A 23,051-nucleotide genomic window follows, 5' to 3' on the forward strand; every position below is an offset into this window, starting at 1 on the left:
TGGTGCGGTGCCAGTGGGGGTGTGGTCAGGAGCGTGGTCAAGGGGGCGTGGCAATTACCGGTCCTTTTAAAGTAGTAGCTTTTATGTGTGTAATGTTTTGTGGATACTCTACCCTTCCTCAGTCAAACAAGTGAATCACACAGTTTAAATAGACCATAACACCACCCCCTAGTGAAAAAGGCACCATTACGTTGTCATGGCAAATAAATCATTAATCTAAATCTCAGATTCTAAATAATGCCAAACATCAAGCATAATTATCATTTTCATAATTATCAATTTCACAATTTAATATCTGCCATGTAATATGTGTTTTATGTGTCTAATTAAGGAACAGAGCCAAATACTGATAAATACAACATTGAATGAAAGTAAAAAAGAAACACGTACCTGCTAAAGCTGTTTAAGAGGCTACTCTATACCATAATGCAGGAAGATTATAGCCAAAATGCTGTCCTGCATGAAGTAAAGCAAGATCCAGGCCAAAAATCCTGCCTGTCTGTACTTCCTAGTCATACCCATATGATTCCCCTAAAGGTGTATTACCGGCAATGTCACCAGGGGTCAGGGGGGGTGTTAAATTCTTACAAAAATAAACCAAGTAGTACTACAAAATTAAAAAACCCTATGCTGCTCACTTAAAGGAACAGTATACACTCATTTTCATATAACTGCATGTAATAGACACTACTATAAAGAGTAAGATGCACAGATACTGATATAAAAATCCAGTATAAAACTGTTTAAAAACTTACTTAGAAGCTGTCAGTTTGGCTCTGTTGAAAAGGTAGCTGGAAAGCCCACTGCAAGTGGGAAATAAGACACTCCCCCCTCCCCCTTCTTTTGCATATGAAAAGACCCTTTACACGAACAGGAGCAAGCTGAAGAAGGTAGCTGACAGTATTCACATAAAACTTTGGGGCTTGATTAGGAGTCTGAAAATCAGAGCAATGTTATTTAAAAATAAGCAAAACTATACATTTATTAAAAAAAAAACTTTATGGGCTTTATAAATAGATCATCTACAAAACATTTATGCAAAGAAAAAATGAGTGTATAATGTCCCTTTAACCTGTATTACTAAATGTAAACTTTGAAGGACACTAACGTTAAGCTAAGCAGGGCTGTATGTAACAAAGTACCAGCATCCAACTATGCTGGAGAGCCACAGTCCAGTCATTTTGAATAATGTGTCCGGGTTTCAGGTGGTCTGAAACCCGGACACATGATTTGAAACCTGGAGGTGGCAACCCTACTGGGACAGAATGAACAACTGGGTGGGACACTGGGACAGCGCCTCCAAACCGGGACAATCCCAGTAAAAGTGGGACTTCTGGTAAGCCTAAGTATATATAGTGATTGAGAGGAATATATGAGGGCAGTATTACAGTATATAGTGATTGAGAGGAGTATATGAGGGCAGTATTACAGTATATAGTGACTGAGAGGAGTATATGAGGGCAGTATTACAGTATATATAGTGACTGAGAGGAGTATATGAGGGCAGTATTACAGTATATATAGTGACTGAGAGGAGTATATGAGGGCAGTATTACAGTATATATAGTGACTGAGAGGAGTATATAAGGGCACAACATAATCATATTACTTATTACACATTAGGTAACTAATAGATCAGTGAGAGCAGCTATTACAGTAATTGTACACGGATTATGCTGCCTTCAAGGGTAACATTTGACTGAAACCACCCGTCACGTGACAGGCTCGCCCACATGCATCACCTTGTGATGAGTCTATTGGGGGCCGGGGCTGGCACAGGAGCGCGCATAGCCAGTAGAAACATACAGTGTGTGGGAGGAGTCGGTGGGAGGAGAGTCAGACGTCTCAATCACTTACAGGAGCTGCTGAGATTGCCCCGGATACTGTAGTTAAGGGGAGGGATCACGAGGTGCTGTGGGTGGGGTCAGATCATACAGGCAGGGGGTAGAGTTAGTAAATTTACAAGAAGTGATAGAAATAATAGACGAGAGGGGCAGATGAGACAGAAGGGCGGAACCTATAAATTGTAGGGGCGGTGTTTTCCTGGATTATGGGCGGAGTTAAGTAAACCTCTGCTTCTGTGATTGCTGAGGAAGCGTTGATTAAACGGTGGGCGTGGCAATAGTTGAGAATGGGCGGAGCTCTCACCATCCACTGACAGTAGCTGCTGTGATTGCCTCACCGCCATGGTTGAGGTTCCGCTGTGAGGAGCGGGAATGGGGGCAGACTCGGGGCCGTGGCGCCTGGCCCGTTATCTGCGGGACCCCAATCACGTGGCTCGCTTCCAGCGGCTATGCGGGGTGCTGAGCTGCGCGGGTCACCAGACTAATGGGGCGTGCGGGGAAACTAACGGTACCGCTGGGAACCGCAGCAAGAAGTCGCAGCGCCGGAACTCTTTAACGGGCGAGACAGGCCAAGACTTCACCGTCCGCCGCCCTTTTCTCTATTACTTGTTTGTGCTCGGCACCGAGCTGGGGAACGAGCTTTTCTACATCTCATTCTTCCCCTTCTGGATATGGAATGTGGACGCGTTCGTGGGCCGGCGGCTGATCATCGTGTGGGTGTGGGTCATGTACCTGGGTCAGTGCACCAAGGACCTGATCCGCTGGCCGCGCCCGTCCTCCCCACCCGTGCTCAAGCTGGAAGTCTTCTATAACTCCGAGTACAGCATGCCCAGCACCCACGCCATGTCCGGCACCGCTATCCCTCTGTCCCTGCTGCTGCTCACCTACGGACGCTGGCAGGTAATGTACCTCATATAGTGCCTGCAGGTAATGATACTCTGTACCCCATATAGTGCCTGCAGGTAATAATCTGTACCCCATATAGTGCCAGGAGGTAATGATAATCTGTACCCCATATAGTGCCTGCAGGTAATAATCTGTACCTCATACAGTGCCTGCAGGTAATGATACTCTGTACCCCATATAGTGCCTGCAGGTAATAATCTGTACCCCATATAGTGCCTGCAGGTAATGATACTCTGTACCCCATATAGTGCCTGCAGGTAATAATCTGTACCTCATACAGTGCCTGCAGGTAATGATACTCTGTACCCCATATAGTGCCTGCAGGTAATAATCTGTACCTCATATAGTGCCTGCAGGTAATGATACTCTGTACCCCATATAGTGCCTGCAGGTAATAATCTGTACCTCATATAGTGCCTGCAGGTAATGATACTCTGTACCCCATATAGTGCCTGCAGGTAATGATACTCTGTGCCCCATATAGTGCCTGCAGGTAATAATCTGTACCCCATATAGTGCCAGGAGGTAATGATACTCTGTACCCCATATAGTGCCAGGAGGTAATGATAATCTGTACCCCATATAGTGCCTGCAGGTAATGATCTGTACCCCATATAGTGCCTGCAGGTAATGATACTCTGTACCCCATATAGTGCCTGCAGGTAATGATACTCTGTACCCCATATAGTGCCTGCAGGTAATGATACTCTGTACCCCATATAGTGCCTGCAGGTAATGATACTCTGTACCCCATATAGTGCCTGCAGGTAATAATCTGTACCCCATATAGTGCCAGGAGGTAATGATAATCTGTACCCCATATAGTGCCAGGAGGTAATGATAATCTGTACCCCATATAGTGCCTGCAGGTAATGATCTGTACCCCATATAGTGCCAGGAGGTAATGATAATCTGTACCCCATATAGTGCCTGCAGGTAATGATCTGTACCCCATATAGTGCCTGCAGGTAATGATACTCTGTACCCCATATAGTGCCTGCCGGTAATGTACCCCATATAGTGCCTGCCGGTAATGTACCCCATATAGTGCCTGCAGGTAATGATACTCTGTGCCCCATATAGTGCCTGCAGGTAATGATCTGTACCCCATATAGTGCCAGGAGGTAATGATAATCTGTACCCCATATAGTGCCTGCCGGTAATGTACCCCATATAGTGCCTGCAGGTAATGATACTCTGTGCCCCATATAGTGCCTGCAGGTAATGATACTCTGTGCCCCATATAGTGCCTGCAGGTAATGATACTCTGTACCCCATATAGTGCCTGCAGGTAATGATACTCTGTACCCCATATAGTGCCTGCAGGTAATGATCTGTACCCCATATAGTGCCAGGAGGTAATGATAATCTGTACCCCATATAGTGCCTGCCGGTAATGTACCCCATATAGTGCCTGCAGGTAATGATACTCTGTGCCCCATATAGTGCCTGCAGGTAATGATACTCTGTGCCCCATATAGTGCCTTCAGGTAATGATACTCTGTGCCCCATATAGTACCAGCAGATAATGATACTCTGTGCCCCATATAGTGCCTGCAGATAATGATACTCTGTGCCCCATATAGTGCCTGCAGGTAATGATACTCTGTACCCCATATAGTGCCTGCAGAAAATGATACTCTGTACCCCATATAGTGCCTGCAGATAAAGATACTCTGTGCCCCATATAGTGCCTGCAGATAATGATACTCTGTGCCCCATATAGTACCAGCAGATAATGATACTCTGTGCCCCATATAGTGCCTGCAGATAAAGATACTCTGTACCCCATATAGTACCAGCAGATAATGATACTCTGTGCCCCATATAGTGCCTGCAGATAAAGATACTCTGTGCCCCATATAGTGCCTGCAGATAAAGATACTCTGTGCCCCATATAGTGCCTGCAGATAAAGATACTCTGTGCCCCATATAGTGCCTGCAGATAAAGATACTCTGTGCCCCATATAGTGCCTGCAGAAAATGATACTCTGTACCCCATATAGTGCCTGCAGAAAATGATACTCTGTACCCCATATAGTGCCTGCAGATAAAGATACTCTGTGCCCCATATAGTGCCTGCAGATAAAGATACTCTGTGCCCCATATAGTGCCTGCAGATAATGATACTCTGTGCCCCATATAGTGCCTGCAGAAAATGATACTCTGTGCCCCATATAGTGCCTGCAGAAAATGATACTCTGTGCCCCATATAGTGCCTGCAGATAAAGATACTCTGTGCCCCATATAGTGTCTGCAGAAAATGATACTCTGTGCCCCATATAGTGCCTGCAGGTAATGATACTCTGTACCCCATATAGTGCCTGCAGATAAAGATACTCTGTACCCCATATAGTGCCTGCAGATAAAGATACTCTGTGCCCCATATAGTGCCTGCAGATAAAGATACTCTGTGCCCCATATAGTGCCTGCAGATAAAGATACTCTGTGCCCCATATAGTGCCTGCAGATAATGATACTCTGTACCCCATATAGTGCCTGCAGATAATGATACTCTGTACCCCTTATAGTGCCTGCAGATAAAGATACTCTGTACCCCATATAGTGCCAGCAGGTAAAGATACTCTGTACCCCATATAGTGCCTGCAGATAATGATACTCTGTACCCCATATAGTGCCTGCAGATAATGATACTCTGTACCCCATATAGTGCCTGCAGATAAAGATACTCTGTACCCCATATAGTGCCTGCACATAATGATACTCTGTACCCCATATAGTGCCTGCACATAATGATGCTCTGTGCCCCATATAGTGCCAGCAGGCAATGATGCTCTGTGCCCCATATAGTGCCAGCAGGCAATGATGCTCTGTGCCCCATATAGTGCCAGCAGGCAATGATGCTCTGTGCCCCATATAGTGCCTGCAGGTTATGTCCCCCAATATAGTGCCTGCAGGTAATGATACTCTGTACCCCATATAGTGCCTGCAGGTAATGATACTTTGTACCCCATATAGTAGCCTGGCATAGGATATACATTCTTGTTACTGGCATGGGATTTAGTCTCTCTCACCTAGGGCTGGCATGGGATTTAATCCTCTCACTCCTAGGGCTGGCATGGGATTTAATCCTCTCACTCCTGGGCCTGGCATGGGATTTAGTCTCCTCTCTCGCCCCTAGGCCTGTCATGGGATTTAGTCTCCTCTCGCCCCTAGGCCTGTCATGGGATTTAGTCTCCTCTCTCGCCCTGAGGCCTGGCATGGGATTTAGTCTCCTCTCTCGCCCCGAGGGCCTGGCATGGGATTTAGTCTCCCCTTGGCAGGGTTGATTTGATTTAAATCACTAGTCGGTAAGACCGATTTTTATATATATATATCTATATCTCTATATATCTATATCTCTATATATCTATATCTCTATATATCTATATCTCTATATATCTATATCTATATATCTATATCCACATACATACACACACACACACACACACACCCCGAAAACGTTTACCTGAACAAATAAATGAAGATAAACGGAGAGTGCTTTCTTTGCTATTGTGAAAATATATCTATCTACATGCTCTCCTAGAGGTTTCTGTAAGATTATTTTAGGCATTTTTTTTCTTATCACATTCGTTTTGTACTAATGGTCTGATATAACTGGAAAATAATCAGAAAAGTTATTCTAAAAATTAAAACCATGATAGATATATAGAGATAGATATATATATATATATATATATATATATATATATCTATCTATCTATATCTATCATGGTTTTAATTTTTAGAATAACTTTTCTGATTATTTTCCAGTTATATCAGACCATTAGTACAAAACGAATGTGATAAGAAAAAAATGCCTAAAATAATCTTACAGAAACCTCTAGGAGAGCATGACGTTTTTTTTTTTTTGTTTTTTAATGTAGTTTTGTAAACATAAACTCATTTCGGACTGGAATGCGTACCCTCTGTATATTAGACTTGAAATTCTCTGGTGGTTTTCATTTTTATAGGTACGTGAATATGTTTTAAGAAAAGTAGTTGTATTTAGATATTTACCCTGAGTGATCAAGGATATAGTTCAGTTGATCTGTTTTTGAGAAGATTCCCATGTTGTCAATATATCTGAACACCTATTCATTTTATCTTGTTTTAAATAAAATATTTCTTCTAAGTGAATCAATACTGAGACTTTTCGGATCCACATGTCTATTGTAGGTGAATCTTGAGTTTTCCAGTTTTTGGCTATTAAAAATTTCACACTGTTAGACTATGATAAACAATTTAAAGTGAAGGTCAATTTTCTGTGAAAGTGTCCGGTTTTTAAAAAAACTATTAAAAACAAGGGCACTTTCATGTCAGCAATGACGATTCCGGCATCCTCCAATCACGGCTCCCCCCCGGGTAATCATTGCCTGAGGCAATGCCGTGATTGGAGGAAGCCAGTTTCATCATTGCTGGGTAAGTAAACCAGGAAGAAGCAGACGGGGCATCGTTTCAGAACGGCGATCCGGCGTTTCAGAAGAACAAGGTAAGTATTTTTAAATACGTTGCTATGTCAATTTTTATGAATGAAAGTGCCCCTGTTTTTAATAGTTTTTTTTTTAAAAACTGGACACTTTCACATGAAAATTGACCTGCATTTGAAGAGATGGTTTGTTTTGTTTTAGGGGGATTATTCAGTAGCCAAATCAAGGGATCTAGAGGGAATTGGATTTCTAGGATATCTTCTGTTTCAGAAGAGAGGCCCATTTATCAAGCTCCGAATGGAGCTTGCGGGCTCGTGTTTCTGGCGAGCCTTCCGGCAGACCTTTAATAAATAGGGCTCCATAGGTTTTGAATGGATGTGCACCACCACAAGTCATTCCACTGTTCTCATGGCTACATCGCCAGCAGGTATTTTTAGCTTTATTATATATGCAGTGTAGTTTTTGGGGTGTGTAGTACCATCTATGTTGGATCTTTAAATTAATTTTTAGAGGTTTTAAGTGTAGAACGTATGATCTTTGAACATCTTTGCAGCTGGATGATAACTCCTATATCTTTTCCCCAGCTTTCTAAATACGGAAAGGAGTATCCTGGAAATGGAGTAATTTAGTATTTTGTGTATATATGCGATAGTGTGTGACGAATCAGAGGTTCCCTGACACATAGTTGCAATGATATTGATTTTTATCCACCCTGCAACTAGGCCTAGCATCCATGCGTTTCACATCTCTCACTAACTCCAGCTACTGTTATAATCTACACACCTAGGCCTGGCATGGTATTCACATACCACACCCACTTCTGGTTCTCAGTAATTGCCCCCCTCACTCACGCTCCTGGCAGGCGGCACAAACCGCCCTCACGCTACTGGCATGCAACCCGCACCCACCTCGCACTCCTGGCAGGCGGCGCATCTCCCATGACAATACACATCAATGCATATACCCGAAAAAGGGAATGGGAGCGCCAAAGTTGGCTAAAGTATATATAAAACAGGATAAATCGGGGACAAAGCTGACTGAAAAGGAGGGTGAAGTTATATTAATATACATGTTACCTCTGTGATTACCTTGTATCTTAAAGCCCCCTGATCACATGACTGTGACTGTTTATTATCTATTGTCTTAAATTTATCATTGTTTTGTGCTAAAGCTTAAATAACCCCCTGTGCCTGAACACAGTGTTATCTATATGGCCCACGTGTACTTTCTGTCTCTTTGTGTTGAAGAGATATTTAAAAAGCCTGTGATAAGAGGCAGCCCTCAAAGGCTTAGAAATTAGCATATGAGCCTACCTGTGGTTTAAACTAAGAATACCAAGAGAAAAAAGCAAATTTGAAGATGAAAGTAAATTGGAAAGTTGATTAAAATTAAAAGTCCTATCTGAATAATGAAAGTTTAATTTATACTAGACTGTCCCTTTAAGTCAGGTCAAAAACTGTTCAGATACAATACAATCGGATTCAATGTTATAGAAATAAATATAATGCAATTGGTATACAATGTAATAAATATAAAGTGCAAATAATGAATACACTAATAGAAGAGACAATCTCAGAAGATCAAAATAGTGCAATGTCTTGATAGATCTCTGGTAAGGATACCAGTTGGTTAACTATGCAAAAGTGTACACGTGCAATAAAAGGTGGTAAACTGTGGAAAATACAGTCAAAAAATGGCCAAAAATGCAAAAAATATAAATCAAAATTTAAAAATTATATCGTGAAAAATATATGTGAATTTTTTTTTTGCGGATTACTAGTTATTATCCCAGTAGCGGGACTTCTTAGATATCGAGTTTGGACACAGGAATCACAACTAATAGTATACACACTTATTTGGACACTTGGATTATATCATCAGTACTATAATACCACCGGACACATATGCATTTTTATCATTGGAGTTATACCTTTTTTTTTTTTTTCTTTTTTTTTTCTTATTTTTGATTTGGACACTTTAATATAATTTATTTTTTCCACAAAATATTTTTCACAATATGCCTTTTTAAATTTTGATTTTTATATTTTTTGCAATTTTTGACCATTTTTTTGACTATTTTCGCAGTTTACCACCTTTTTATTGCATGTGTACACGGTTTCATAGGTAACCAACCGGTATCCTTACCGGAGATCTATCCAGACATTGCAGTATTTTGATCTTCTGAGATTGTCTTTTATTAGTGTATTCGTTATTTGCACTTTATATTTATTACATTGTATACCTATTGCATTATATGTATTTCTATAACATTGAATCCATTTGTATTTTATCTGAACAGTTTTTGACCTGACTTAATATATATGTGACAGCGACCAATCCTGAGTCACTCTTTTTTTTATAATTAATTTTTTTTTTATATACATGTTTTTAATATAAATTGTTTTAAGCATTTTGAAACTACCAGTTTCTATACTTATTTGCCTATATAGAAAGACCAATTGTAGGTGTTATATCATATATTATACATTATTAGATATGTCAATATCGCCCTCCTTTTCAGTCAGCTTTGTCCCTGATTTATACTGTTTTTTATATATATATATATATATATATATATATATATATATATATATATATATATATATATACATACATACATACATACATACATACATACATACATACATACATACATACATACATACATACATACATACATACATACATACATACATACATACATACATACATACATACATACATACATACATACATACATACATACATACATACATACATACATACATACATACATACATACATACATACATACATACATACATACATACATACATACATACATACACATATATATTGGGACCTCGGTTTACGAACGACTCGGTAAACGAAAAATTCGGTTTACGAATGAAAATTCTTGAAAAAAATTGCCTCGGTTTACAATTTTTTTTCGCAATACGAAACAAGTGTCCCGGTTTGCCCCTCGGTTTACAAAATTTTTTCGCAATACAAAACGAGTGTCCCGGTTTGCCCCTGCATACTGAAGTGTGGGTAGCAGTGTGGAGGTGTTGGAGCCATTTGCAGCAAGTTGTGGAGCCTTTTGGAGCCATTTGCAGCAGGTTTTGGAGCCTTTTACAGCAGGTTTTGGAGCCTTTATTTGACTTTTTTCTCACCTCCGGAACGCATTAATTGGTTTTCAATGCATTCCTATGGGAAACCGTGTTTCGGTTTACGAATTTTTCGCAATACGAAACGTCCCGGGGAACGAATTAAATTCGTAAACCGAGGTCCCAACTTTAGCCAACTTTGGCGCTCCTATTCCCTTTTTCGATACTTTAAATCCAAGATCCAGTTAGGGGGTCTTTTATAGTGTAGCATCTCTCTAGGTGCAGTTCTCTACAACCACATGCATCTCAATGCATATACCCCCCCATGCTTTGTGAATAACCAGGCATCAAATGATATCTGTGTGGTGTAAGTTATGCTGATAATTCATTGAAGACTATGGTACTGTAGGACAGTGATTTGCAACCTTTTTTTTGCCGTGGCACACTTTTTTACATTAAAAAAAATCCTGTGGCACACCACCATCCCAAAATTTTACAAAATCGCACATTGTAGCCCAATACAGGAGATATATATACACTCACTCTCTCTGTGCTGCCTCCTAATAAATATACTTGACATATTGACATTCATTCACAAACAATCATAATGATTGTCTGTGAATGAATGGCAATGTCATGGTTGTAAATGATGCCTGATGAGCCTGTCACATACCTACCAATATTTCAAAATTTGAAAGAGGGACACCCCCCGCACTGTTGTCAGTCTGCCGCGGCACACTGGTTGAAAAACACTGCTGTAGGAAACCGTACTAAAGTAGATATGAACATGGGCATTAAGATCCTTAGGGCTAGAAATATAACCACTACATTCCCCCATCCCTCCTGCAGTCTGTATAGACTTGTGACCCTTTTATCAGAGGAAAGGTTAGGTTTGTGTTCTGCAGAATCACTGACAACGTTGTAAATGTTCAGTCTTGGACTGTCAGCATTTTATAGCAGATACCCTTGACCTGTAGTTATGGCAAAGTAGTTTGATAAGATTCTACTAATGTTTATACATCAACCATTACTGGCAAGCAGGATGCATTCTGGATACTCTATTTTTCCTACATATGTTATGTCATTAGCCTCTTGTAATGGGCTCACTGGATGTTCTCTGCTAGCTCTCAGTAGTGCTGACTTCAGCTGAATCAGTTTCTGTTCCTTAAATAGGACTGACTGTGTTGCAACCCAGAGTTTTGTTTGTAGTGTACGCTGGCAGAGAAAGCACTGCCAGCTGGCTGCCCTCACTGACTGGCGCGTATAAGGACACAATAGGAGTAAACCAACTTTTATATTTGACACAGGGAAAAAACCTGTATTCCAGGACAAATAAGGCGACGAGTTACAAATGTATTGAGTAATTGTAAAGTGTTGTACATGGTCCGGATAACAATCAGTGCTGGGGACCCCCTACCGCGCAAAATCCAGTGCTGGGGACCCCCTACCGCGCAAAATCCAGTGCATATTCATTAGTTCATTAAAGGTGTTATTAGAGGGAACTTGTTTTTTTTCAAAAATTTAAACAAATTGACAAACAATGTATGATGTGTAATGCTTAATGCCAACTTCACATTCTTTGTTGCGCCCTAAAGAGGGCGTTTTAAAAAGTGTGCTGGAACAGTATTGTGCCCAAAAGGAGTGGGGTCTAACATTTTCTTATGCCATTTATTTTTTTCCTTGCTTGAGATATATTTAGTCATAATGAAACTACTTTGCAATATATTCATTATTTTGCCCCTTTTTGTCATTTAGCTTTGACAATTGAGCTATTTCTAATATTCAGAACTTTAAATGCACCTGCTGACTTATCAAGGCTAACTCTGCTGCATAACTGGATTTAACCGATATTTGCAAATAAAAGCATTGTATACTAATTTTTATGACATTGACTAGCATTGCCTGCTTACTAAAGCCTGCATTGTCTCCTTCAAATAAGGCAAATAGGGTAGAGTTTGTCTATTCAAAGATAATTGCAGAAAAAAAGTTTGCTTTTAAAACTATTTAGACTGTGATGTAGTTCTATAACAACACTAAAGAAATGTCTTGTAATTACAGTGTTACTGTTTAGTGCTTTGTCATGTGCATGAAATGCTTTTGTGTATACTTCCCCAAAATGAGCATTTGTGTCTTAGTTGTAAGAGCACAGCTATATATAAAAATGAGATGTATTTGCAAAAACTGTGTTCTCTCCAGCACCTTTTTAGTGGGCACACCACCTTGCTGATTTTACTGACCACCCTGCTAAAATATTAGCCAATCTAAATCTGAAATTCAATGTTTTGTCATTAAGTAAATATGTGTTAAATTATGCAATTTGTGCTTCGGACAGCAGAAAATGTTATAGTATTAGATAGCCCCCTGCCTATTTTATAATGTGATCCGCCTGGGTGAATTTTCTGTGGAGAACACTATATAGGATATATCGGAACAAAGCACTGTCTCTGTATACGTTTTGTTTTAAAGGATATAAAATCTTTTTGTTTAGCAAAATTTGCTTTGTTTTGTAGTCCAGGAACGCACTCGCTGAAAAGCCAATCAAGTAGGTTTATTTTCTTTACTGCTGTCAGTTATGGACAGATAAATGAGTCCCTGCTTTGATCAAATATTTTTTAGGTTTCAGGACAACCAGAACAGAAGGCTATTTAGTGTGAGTGGCACTGAGGGTGACATTTAAAGCTTTGTTATGTAGGCGCAGGCTGGCATAGGCTACACAATGTTAAAGGGCCATGACTGCGCCTGTTCTGCGGCCGTGTCATGTTACTAGGTTGTGTTGCTAGAACTTCTGCTTTTTAGCAGTTTGCGCAATGTGCACAACGAAACAAGTGTTTAGGGAACTTGCTATTGTGACACTTTGTGTAAATGTACAGTCTACATATAGCTCCGTATTGTACAGTAAATGGGGATATTCTGCTCAGCCATGAATATTGTACAGGAACAGTGTATTCATTGTAAGGTTAAATATTTCCTCACCACACACATTATATGCTTAATAGAATCACAAAAAGTGGTCGCTCTTTGTGCTGAGACCTCCTTTTTAATAACTGCAGGTTGTGGCTGTTCGCGCAGTGTAGAGAATCTCAGATCTGCTGGTCTACTTGGGATTTATGTGCCTTTGCTGTCAGAGCAGTTTGCATGTTTTTCTTACCTTTTTTGTTAATTTAAAAATAATTCAGTAATAAGTGTTTGTCCCAGTGTGGGACCTGAATTCACACATGCGAAAGACTTTCTATCCCCTCTATTGCTGCCTACCCTCTTAATCCACAGGCAACTTTGGCTTTTTATTTTTTAAAACCATACACCGACCACTCAATATCAGCATGCAGTTCTTCACCGCTGGTTTGGCTCTGTGACAGGCGGTTTGATACAAGTGCGCTGTTGCGTTACTTCACTCCGCATACAAACTAAAAAGCATCGGTGTGCCGGGAGAAGGATCGCTACAGCGCATGTTACTGAGCCACAGCAATGCTGCAGGAGGGCGCTGTGGGTCCAGATTGGTTATATTATGGTTTGTCCAGTTCCTAAAAGACTTTGTTCAGGCCAGATTTAACTGTTACAACATCTGAGCTACTGAACATTGCGCTGTAAAATGTTCTTTCCTTTAATGGGCTCCATTTACTTTTTATGTTATTTTAGTAGCTGTTTTGGCACCTACAGTGAACATTTTAAGGCTGCTGCTGCATAATGGCTGTTTTCTGTAGCCCCAGTTAGTTTTGCAGGCGTTAAACACACAGTTCCAAACCGAACATTGTGAAATTGACATGCGCCAACTAGCCCACAATTCTGTGGCTGGCTGCTTACCAGTGATATGTTTGTGAAACTACTTATGTTGGTGTCAGTAAAATAGTATGTTGTGTTTTAGGATAAATACGCAGGTAGCTTGTCATATTCACATGTGACAGAATGTCCTATAAGTGTATATTACTTAACACAAGCAAATGTTTTTTTTAACAGTGTTGTAAACCCACAGATAAGATAATACTGTCAGACGCATATTTGTCTAGTTTTAGCACGACTGTTGTGTAATCTCTGCTGCTTTATTTAGTGGGGGGTTTTGTTTGAATTATTTAAATAAATACATTAATAAAAAAAACTGTTTTTGTGAATAAACTTCAATGAGCAAAAGGATCTTAAAGGACCATTTAAACTTGATATTTCAACACCACATAAAATGCTTCATTATTGCAATATAAATTCATTTATTTATTTTGCTGCCTTTTTGATGTAAAAAAAAAATCTAAAAAAAGTGGTTTGCCATAGTAACTAAGTTGAATCAGTGTTAAACCACCTTAAAGTGATTGTAAAGTTTAATGAATAAGTGCCCGGTGTATCTATCTAAAACAAAGGCACTTTCATTAAAGGGACACTGAACCCAATTTTTTATCTTCCAGGATTCAGAGCAGCAACTTTCTAATTTACTCCTATTAATTTTTCTTTGTTCTCTTGCTATCTTTATTTATAAAAAAAAAAAAAAAAGCGTCAAAGCTAAGGAGCAAGCCACTTGCTTATTGGTGGGTGAATTTTTACACCAATCAGCAAAAACAACCCCGGGTGTTCACCAAAAATAAAGATACCAAGAGAATGAAGAAAATTTGATAATTAGGAGTAAATTAGAAAGTTGCTTAAAATTGCATGCTCTATCTGAATCACGAAAGAAAACATTTGGGTTCAGTGTCCTTTTTTTTTTTTTTTTTAACTTTTATTTATAACCAATAATGGGTACAGTAATACAAAGTATGTCTGTAGTCCACCTTGCAGGGTGGGTCAGTAAAAGTTAGAAAATTCAATACAGTAAATTCAATACATTAAATTGTAGCGACATAATGTATAACTGAATATTTTCAATGAATCTACACATGTTCAAATGCGTATATGCTTGTACCACCACATTTGTTGTTGTTTTTTTTTTTTTTTTTTTAGTAATTTTAGATCTAACATACACTACATACACACAAACTAAACACACAAACAAGCAAAACAAAAATGAGCATAAGCTGCCCCCTCCACCTAGATACTGAGAGACTCGGCATGAGTAGCGACCTGTAAAGTTTATATCATTAGCCTAATGCTGAGAATATTTTGATGAATCTTAAGTAAATCCTCTGCTTAAAGGGCCATAATACCCAAATGTTTAAACACTTGAAAGTGATGCAGCATAGCTGTAAAAAGCAGACTATAAAATATCTCCTGAACATCTCTATGTATAAAAGAAAGATATTTTACCTCAAAAGTTCCTCAGTAGCCACCTCCCATTGTAAAGGATTTCTAAGCAGCATTTTAGTGTGTTTGTCCTGGGACAGCTGAAGGGATGAGCCTCGTGAACTCTCATCTTATTTCACCAATCAGGTAAAGGAAGTTTACTATGAAATCTCATGAGTCAAGTCAAATCTCATGAGATCACAGTAAGAGTTCATGACCTCAGCACTGCTGATGCTGATTGGCTGCTGTTCATTTCTTCATTTTTTTTTTTTTTTTTTTTACCTGCAGCTGGGAGCAGCTGAGTATAACTTTTTACACAGAACTTACTCTGCTGAGCTGAGGAGATTGTGAGGTAAAATATCTTCCTTTTTTACATAGAGATGCTCAGGTGATATTTTCCTGTCAGCTTTTTAGTTATACTGCATCAGTTTCAAGTGATTTAGCATATGAGTATTATGTCCCTTTAAATCAGGGTGTTTCAAGTATAGCAAGTGAGAAATGTGCTGCAGGCATCCAGGTGTAAAGAATATTTAACAAACCGTATCAGCATAACATTAAATTTATAGAACATCAAAGAGAGTAAGGAACAATTAAAATAAAACACAAATCCTGCAGAGTACTCATGCAATAGGGTTATGTCATTTGAACATGCATAAAGATGCCACTACACAGGATATTGTACTCAATCTCTAACTTCAAGCCTATGATTTATTACTTAATCTTCTTGGCCATATGTGCAGTGTTATTATAATATATAGCTAATTTACAAGCAATAGGAATTTATATGGTTAGATAGCAGTATGACAAAGGAAGGTTTATAAAGTGTTTCCAATTTACACCAGTGAAGTGTTCGTAGGAATAAGTTTAGGCCATGGTCTTAGAAACAATAGGGGCAGGCGAACAAAGAAATAGTGTCAGAGGGTCGACAGGGTAATAATTATATCCAGTCAGGGGCTATTGGATCAGGCAAGGCTGCACTAAGTCTGGTGTCTGAAATATCATCCAAGGGTATGCATATAAGTACTACAACACTATTCTGGGGGCTTTTTAATGCAGTTTCCCACTTATTTAAGTAAATAATACCACCTATAATGTAAAAAAGTGGGGTAGAGAACAGAATCCACAAGGCATAAACACTTTGCGGGGACTAAAAGGGAGCCTACAGTTCAAGAAACTGGACAGTTTTTGTGTAGAGACCCATATTATGTATAACGTGTCAAATCAGATTAATAAAGTGTAACAGCGTGTTTTTGCACATAAGATAATGTGAGATGTACTTATATGTGAGATGTAAATTGCATTGTGCAAAGTGACAGTATTGAGAGAGAATTAACATAAGCTATGCTGTTACTTGGTGCTTATTTAGGAGATAGTGCAGACATACATTCATCAAAACTGCAGGCAACCTGTCACAGAGAAATGCCAGTGCTGTTCTTCTATAGCAGTGCCTTGTGGAATTCCAAAACATTAGGGGGTCGAGCAGGATACTTCACTATTGCAAAGGACAGGATAATGTCCAACCCCCCACACCAGCAGAGAAGTGGGAAAAAAACATAAATTTAAAGCAGAGATTAAATTGGTATGACCTGTTCAAAGAGCAGCAGGATATTAACGTTGCAGCTATCTTTAAAAGGGATTTGTTACACTTACGGCTGCTCTGACCAGGAAATCTCTCCATCAGGGTTCAGTGTCCTTTTAAACTTTACAGACACACTTATTTTTTAAAACACTTACCTTTGCGTTATGGTATACTTAACGCTGACCCTCTGCCCGCAGCTTTTTCTTTCTTTAGCAGATCAATGACAATCCAGCTTTCTCTTCCTCCAATCGTTGCTTGCCCCATGAGCTGGATGCCAAAAAGGGCACAACGATTGGAGGAAGCCTGATTTTGTCATCAATCTGCTAAAGAAAGCAGGAGCTGCGGGCGGAGGGTCAGCGTTATGGTTACCATAACGCAAAGGTAAGTATTTTAAAAAATAAGCGTCTTTTTGTAAAGTTTAATTAAAGTGTCCCTGTTTTTTGTTTTTTTTGAGTATTTTTAGATATCCCAGGCATTTATTCATTAAACTTTACGATCACTTTAAAGTGAAAGTAAATCCTAGCATTTTACAAACTCCAGGATTTACTGCTGAAACAAAGGGGACTTTCATTCATGAAGTATAAGATACTTCATGTAGAAAGCTCCTTTATTTGATTCAATCGATCGCCGTGTTTACCTTGTACAGCAGCCCACAGCAAAATAACAATTTGGCTAAGAGGTGACGTTTTCACCTATTAGCCAATAGCCGTGCGGTAAATCCGGCTCCCATGGGCGCCAAGTAGGATTTACCGCACGGCTATGAAAACGCCACCTATTAGCCAATTTAATTTTTTTTTTTGCTGTGGGCTGCTGTACAAGGTAAACACTGCGATCGATTGAATCAAATAAAGGAGCTTTCTACATGAAGTATCTTATACTTCATGAATGAAAGTCCCTTAGCGTAAAACGCTAGGATTTACTTTCACTTTAACGGAAGAGATACGGGCAGGGTTCCCCAGTCTCTCTCAACTGCACAATTGCAAAGAGAGTTTGTGCTATATCTGTAGATTACTTTTGTGATTGGTAAGCAAAGGTTCTTATGTTCTAGGGGACAGGGAAATCGGTGAAATTAATAAATATAAAACAAAATACTCATTTGATTGCAGTTTTCATTGCAATATTATTCTCGGATATGAAGGTTCAAAATCATGCATTTTACAATCTGTTTAGTGGTCCTTTTTATAAAGCAGCCGTCTTGTCTGTATCTGTTACCGGATATTTAAGTTCTGTCTAGACACTTCTAATAGTCTCGCTGCGCAATAGTATCAGAAATGATTCTTGGTTATAACACAAACGTGATGCTCTCAATGCTCAACGGAGATTAACAAAGAAATGCTCAAAAAATAAATTGTAATGTTGGGTTTAGCCCTTGTACATTTTATTCAGCCACGAGATTTTATTTTTGTATTATCTTCAAACAATGTTCTAAGCTCTCTGTATTGTGAGTCATTCCCCTTTACTGTATGCATTGCTCTGTGTCTAATTTGTCTTTCTGTTCTTTTCTAAAGTTTCCATTTGCCTTGGGGCTGCTGCTCGCTGTATGCTGGTGTTCCTTGGTGTGCCTTAGTCGTGTCTATATGGGAATGCATTCCATTCTGGTAAGGCCAATGACTGTCCTGTATTATACAATTGGTTATCTGCATCTGAAGCAATATGAGGGCCAGTGAACAAATGTTATAAATTCTGGCTCAGAAGCTGCAATGCAGTACTAAGAGGTAGCTGCTGGTTGGAGACTAACATGTAGATGTATTTTTTTATAGTTTCATTAGCTGTTTAAATAGTGACAAAATAGTGTAAAGTTTTAGTATCTATAAAGCAATGGGAGCTGCCATGTTGTAACTTAGGTTACCTTCTCTGCTGTAGCCAATTAGGGACAGTTATAAATAGGTCGCTAGAGTGTGCAGCCAATGGCTGTGTGTTATATAACAGTGTTCTGCACTTCCATTCTGAAATTGTGAGCTTTTCAGTTCCTGTTAGAAATGGAATTACAGGAAAAGGAGACAAAATAAGTAATGAAAGTATATTGCAGTTGTTTTTTTTTTGTATATAAGATTTATCATTTTATATTACCATCTCCGTGTTTAATGTCTTTTTAAACAAAATTGACATGAATAATATAGTGTCATTGTAAGACACATTTTAATCTATTTTCAAATGTATTTTGTTCTTTTGGTATCCTTTATAGAAAGGACTATGTAGATACCCTACACTATTCGGATCTAGCTGGTGGCTGTACACATTTATGTCTCATTATTGGTTAACCAGATGTTTTCAGGTAGCTACTAGTGCATTGATGCTCTGGAGCTGAATTTATGTTTTTGTGTTTAATCCATCTGCAGGGGTTAAACACTGTGTAAAAGCAATAGGGCTTTAATAAAATGCTTGAACATATTAGCACTTATATCCCTTTAATAATTATGAAATATAACTGACTTATGTAACATTTTCTGCACGAAACTTGGTCTTTTTAAAAGCTTAGCTAGAGTTTCATTAGCTCTAAGAATGTTACAAAGCTCGCATTAAAGGGACAGTCTATACCCAATACATCATTTTGATTACTTATTGTTACAAACCAGAGATGCATCTGGTCCCACATCTATAAGCTTATAAGTACATGAAACATTTTAAATATTTGTTTGTTAGGAGCTGAAAATGGCAGCCATACATGCCTGGCAAAAGTGTTTAACATAACGAAGTTCCGATGTAAATCACATGATTGTCGATGCGATCACATGATTTCAAGGCTGGGATCGGCGCCTCCAATCTTGAGTTTGTCGGGGGGGGGGGGGGGGGTGCAGTATGCCTTTTATAAGGTAGGATGTTCATGCCGTCCTTCAGTGTTAAAGCCCAGCGCTGTTAGGACGGCATTGAACATCCTAACAACGTGAACGGGTTAAATGTTTTCCTGCTTGCACGTGCTGATTTGTGCAATTTTAAAGAGCTAACTGAATAATAAGCGTGCACTGCTAAACTGTCATACAAGAAAACAACTGGACAAGAAGAAAGCTGTGGGCGGAGCTTGGTGGCCATTTTCGTCTCCTAACAAACTTAGAATATTTAAATGTTTCATGTACTTCTAACAGGCTTATAGATGTGGAACCTGTTGCAAGATGCTTGTCTGGAGTAGAACAAAGAATAAGTATTGGGTCTAGACTGTCCCTTTTAAGAAGTATCTGGGGTCAGTAGTTTGTTTCTATTAGCTTGTAGATCACTAAAATGAATCCCATAAATATATTACCACTCATTGTAGTAGTGAATCTGACAAAGTGCATGACTAGGCAGAGCCTTGCTATAGCGCATGCACACTTGTACTGCAAGAAAAGGGCTACAGCGAATGCACAAAACTAGAGACATTTAATAAGCAGCGTATGCTGCTGTTTCGGCGCAAGCCTTCAGGCTCGTCGGAAACATAAGTTTAGAAGCAGCGATTGTAAGACCGCTGCTCCTTAACTCAGAGGTGGCAGGATGATTTACATCCCCTGCTAGCGGCCGATTGGCCGCGAATGTGCAGGGGCAGCATTGCACAAGCATTTAATCAGAAATGCTTGTGCAATGATAAATGCAGACAGCGTATGCTGTTAGCATTTATCGATGTCTGCCCGACATTTGATAAATCTAGCCCTTACTGCTAAACCAATTCTTCCTGAGTGTACTCCAATAGAAGCCTATGATTCAGGTAAAAGAGCTGCTGATTGGCTGTTTAACCATCGGTACCTATGGGGAACATTGTAGGGCTCGCACAATCTTTAATAGATTAAGACCTATGTGATATTAACATGCAAGTGATATGTTTAGTAACTTTTCTTTTCCAACACATTCTACTTAATCCTAATACAAAATGTGCCTTTTGTAAACTTTGTTTGTTTTCTTTTTCAGGATGTTATTGCTGGTGTCTTATATGCAATTCTTATTTTAATTGTCTTCCATCCTGCTCTGGATGTCATTGACACATTCAATCTAACCTACAAATACTCTCCTCTGATCATCATAAGCCTTCACCTAGCAATGGGCATCTTTTCCTTTACGCTTGATACCTGGAGCACTTCCCGTGGTGACACTGCTCAGATCCTTGGCAGTGGCGCTGGCATCGCATGTGGGTCACATGTTAATTACATGTTAGGTCTCCTGTCAGACACGCCTCCTGAAGCGCTACCTTTCACAACTCCGCCTATCACTGTGACTCTGTTGGGAAAAGCCATGCTACGCTTTTTAATCGGAGTTGTGGTTCTGTTACTAATAAGAGCAGCTATGAAGAAGATCTGCATCCCTCTAGCCTGCAAGGTTTTTGGTATTCCGTGTGATGATCTACGAAAGGCCAGACAGCGCATGGAAGTCGAGCTGCCTTACCGTTACATTACATATGGAGTGGTGGGATTTGGCGCCATGTTTATAGTTCCTTTCCTCTTTACATGGATTGGTCTCCTTTGATGGAGATATGTGTTTGGGTAAAACAATAAAGCCGGATGCAAGAGGTTTATAAAGAGGGCTTGGTACAATGTGGTGGATTTTATTTTTCCTTGACTGATTTTATTTTCGAAACCACTCCCTGCCAGCCTGGACCTTTTGTTCTAGTTTATGCAAATGCTTGCTGAAGCCCAGTATATTTATCTAATGCTTCAACGGGCAGAATTTATTGGACCAAATTGGCTATAAAACCATTTATTACATTATTGCTAAGATTATTGAGCTTTAGTTTTAATCTAAAACCAATTTATTATATATATATTTTTCAGATTTTGGTACTAAATTAAGTTGCTTTATAAATGTGCCTTTATTTTGCTAAACTCACACGCCATGTATACTGTGATGTAAGGAAGTATACAAAGCCGAATGTGCTCCAGAGATTAGATCTAGACATGTTGTCATGAATTCTTCTTTATATTTGTAAAGTTATACAAATCGCAGAGCTTATATCTAGTAGAGAAAAGTTTTATCCATATTTTTGGATACTTATCAACTGGTTTTATTTATTGGTTCATTCATTGTATTTCCTAATGGGATTGAGACTCCATTTAATAGAATATAAAGTGTAGCAGTGATCAGCGCTGGTAACTAATTTAATGGACAATTCTGTTTCAGAATATATCACAGTGGTGTGCATCACGTGCACGTATACGGTACGTTAAAAAAAAATATATGAACCTGCCATTTTGGAGAAATTTGGGAACGATTACCACAATGGTAAAGAACCACTAGAAGCTTAATGTGTTTTTATGTAACCACTTGACTGTCGGAGGAAATAGCAGTGTATTGGAGCTGTCCTTGGCAGATGAGGGGTTATGTTTACAGCCTTAGTTTTCTGTTTTTATTTGTGTGTTTTTTTTTTGTTTTTAATCAGTTTTATTTAAATGTAAAAAAAATTCTGTTTGGTAAAAATAATAATCTTAAAGCTTGAATGATTTTCATTTAAAACATACCATAAAGAGCTACATTATTAATGTACTGGATCTGTTTTAACGTGTGTAAATGGTGTCTTTTTTAGACTGTACACAGGGGGCTATGGTTGGCGCTTTCATAAAGAGTAAATGCATCCTGCACGCTGACACTGTGTGAGATGCGTGTATTGTGAACGCTTAGGTATGCGTTAACTGTAGGCGGAACATAATGCGTACTTTGTCAGGAGATTCTATGGTCTTACAAATGTAGTCATTTTGTATTAAAATATCCTTAACATTTGTTATTCAAAATAGAACTAACAACCTGAATGAGTTTTTTTAACAAATCAATACAAAATCAGTTCATTTACATTTCTCTATTTTTAAATATAGAATTTCAAAGAATGACTGTTTTTTTTGTTGTTGTTAATGAACGAATAACCTGAAAATGTGTTGAAATTTTAACAGACTAACTTCACACCCTAAGCAGTTGCTCTGGATAATAACGTGTGAGCATCTCATTGGTTCTCTTAGTATTTTAGTACTTTTTACTATAAATTACGGACTCATCTAATGTTGTTCTTTTGTAAATCTTATTACCCCAGCCTTGCAGTACTTATAATGCACCATAT

General features: G+C 38.9%; 1 protein-coding gene across 1 annotated transcript; it reads left to right on the top strand.

Annotated features, from left to right (window-relative positions):
• Positions 1 to 1,964: 1,964 nt before the first annotated feature.
• SGPP1 (sphingosine-1-phosphate phosphatase 1) lies at positions 1,965 to 22,824 on the top strand. The gene is made up of 3 exons (XM_053697282.1): positions 1,965 to 2,744; positions 18,553 to 18,642; positions 20,921 to 22,824. Exons 1-3 carry the CDS (start codon positions 2,217 to 2,219, stop codon positions 21,470 to 21,472), a joined length of 1,170 nt encoding a protein of 389 aa, XP_053553257.1. The 5' UTR covers positions 1,965 to 2,216; the 3' UTR covers positions 21,473 to 22,824.
• Positions 22,825 to 23,051: the final 227 nt, after the last annotated feature.

Source organism: Bombina bombina, chromosome 1 (assembly GCF_027579735.1).
Source record: "Bombina bombina isolate aBomBom1 chromosome 1, aBomBom1.pri, whole genome shotgun sequence".
Classification (NCBI taxonomy): domain Eukaryota; kingdom Metazoa; phylum Chordata; class Amphibia; order Anura; family Bombinatoridae; genus Bombina; species Bombina bombina.

Excerpts from the sequence above, each read along its gene's own strand:
- SGPP1 (XM_053697282.1), top strand. The coding sequence starts at position 2,217 with ATGGGGGCAGACTCGGGGCCGTGGCGCCTGGCCCGTTATCTGCGGGAC. Across the intron at positions 2,745-18,552 it reads TCACCTACGGACGCTGGCAG|TTTCCATTTGCCTTGGGGCT; the intron begins GTAATGTACCTC and ends TCTTTTCTAAAG. Across the intron at positions 18,643-20,920 it reads TGGGAATGCATTCCATTCTG|GATGTTATTGCTGGTGTCTT; the intron begins GTAAGGCCAATG and ends TTTCTTTTTCAG.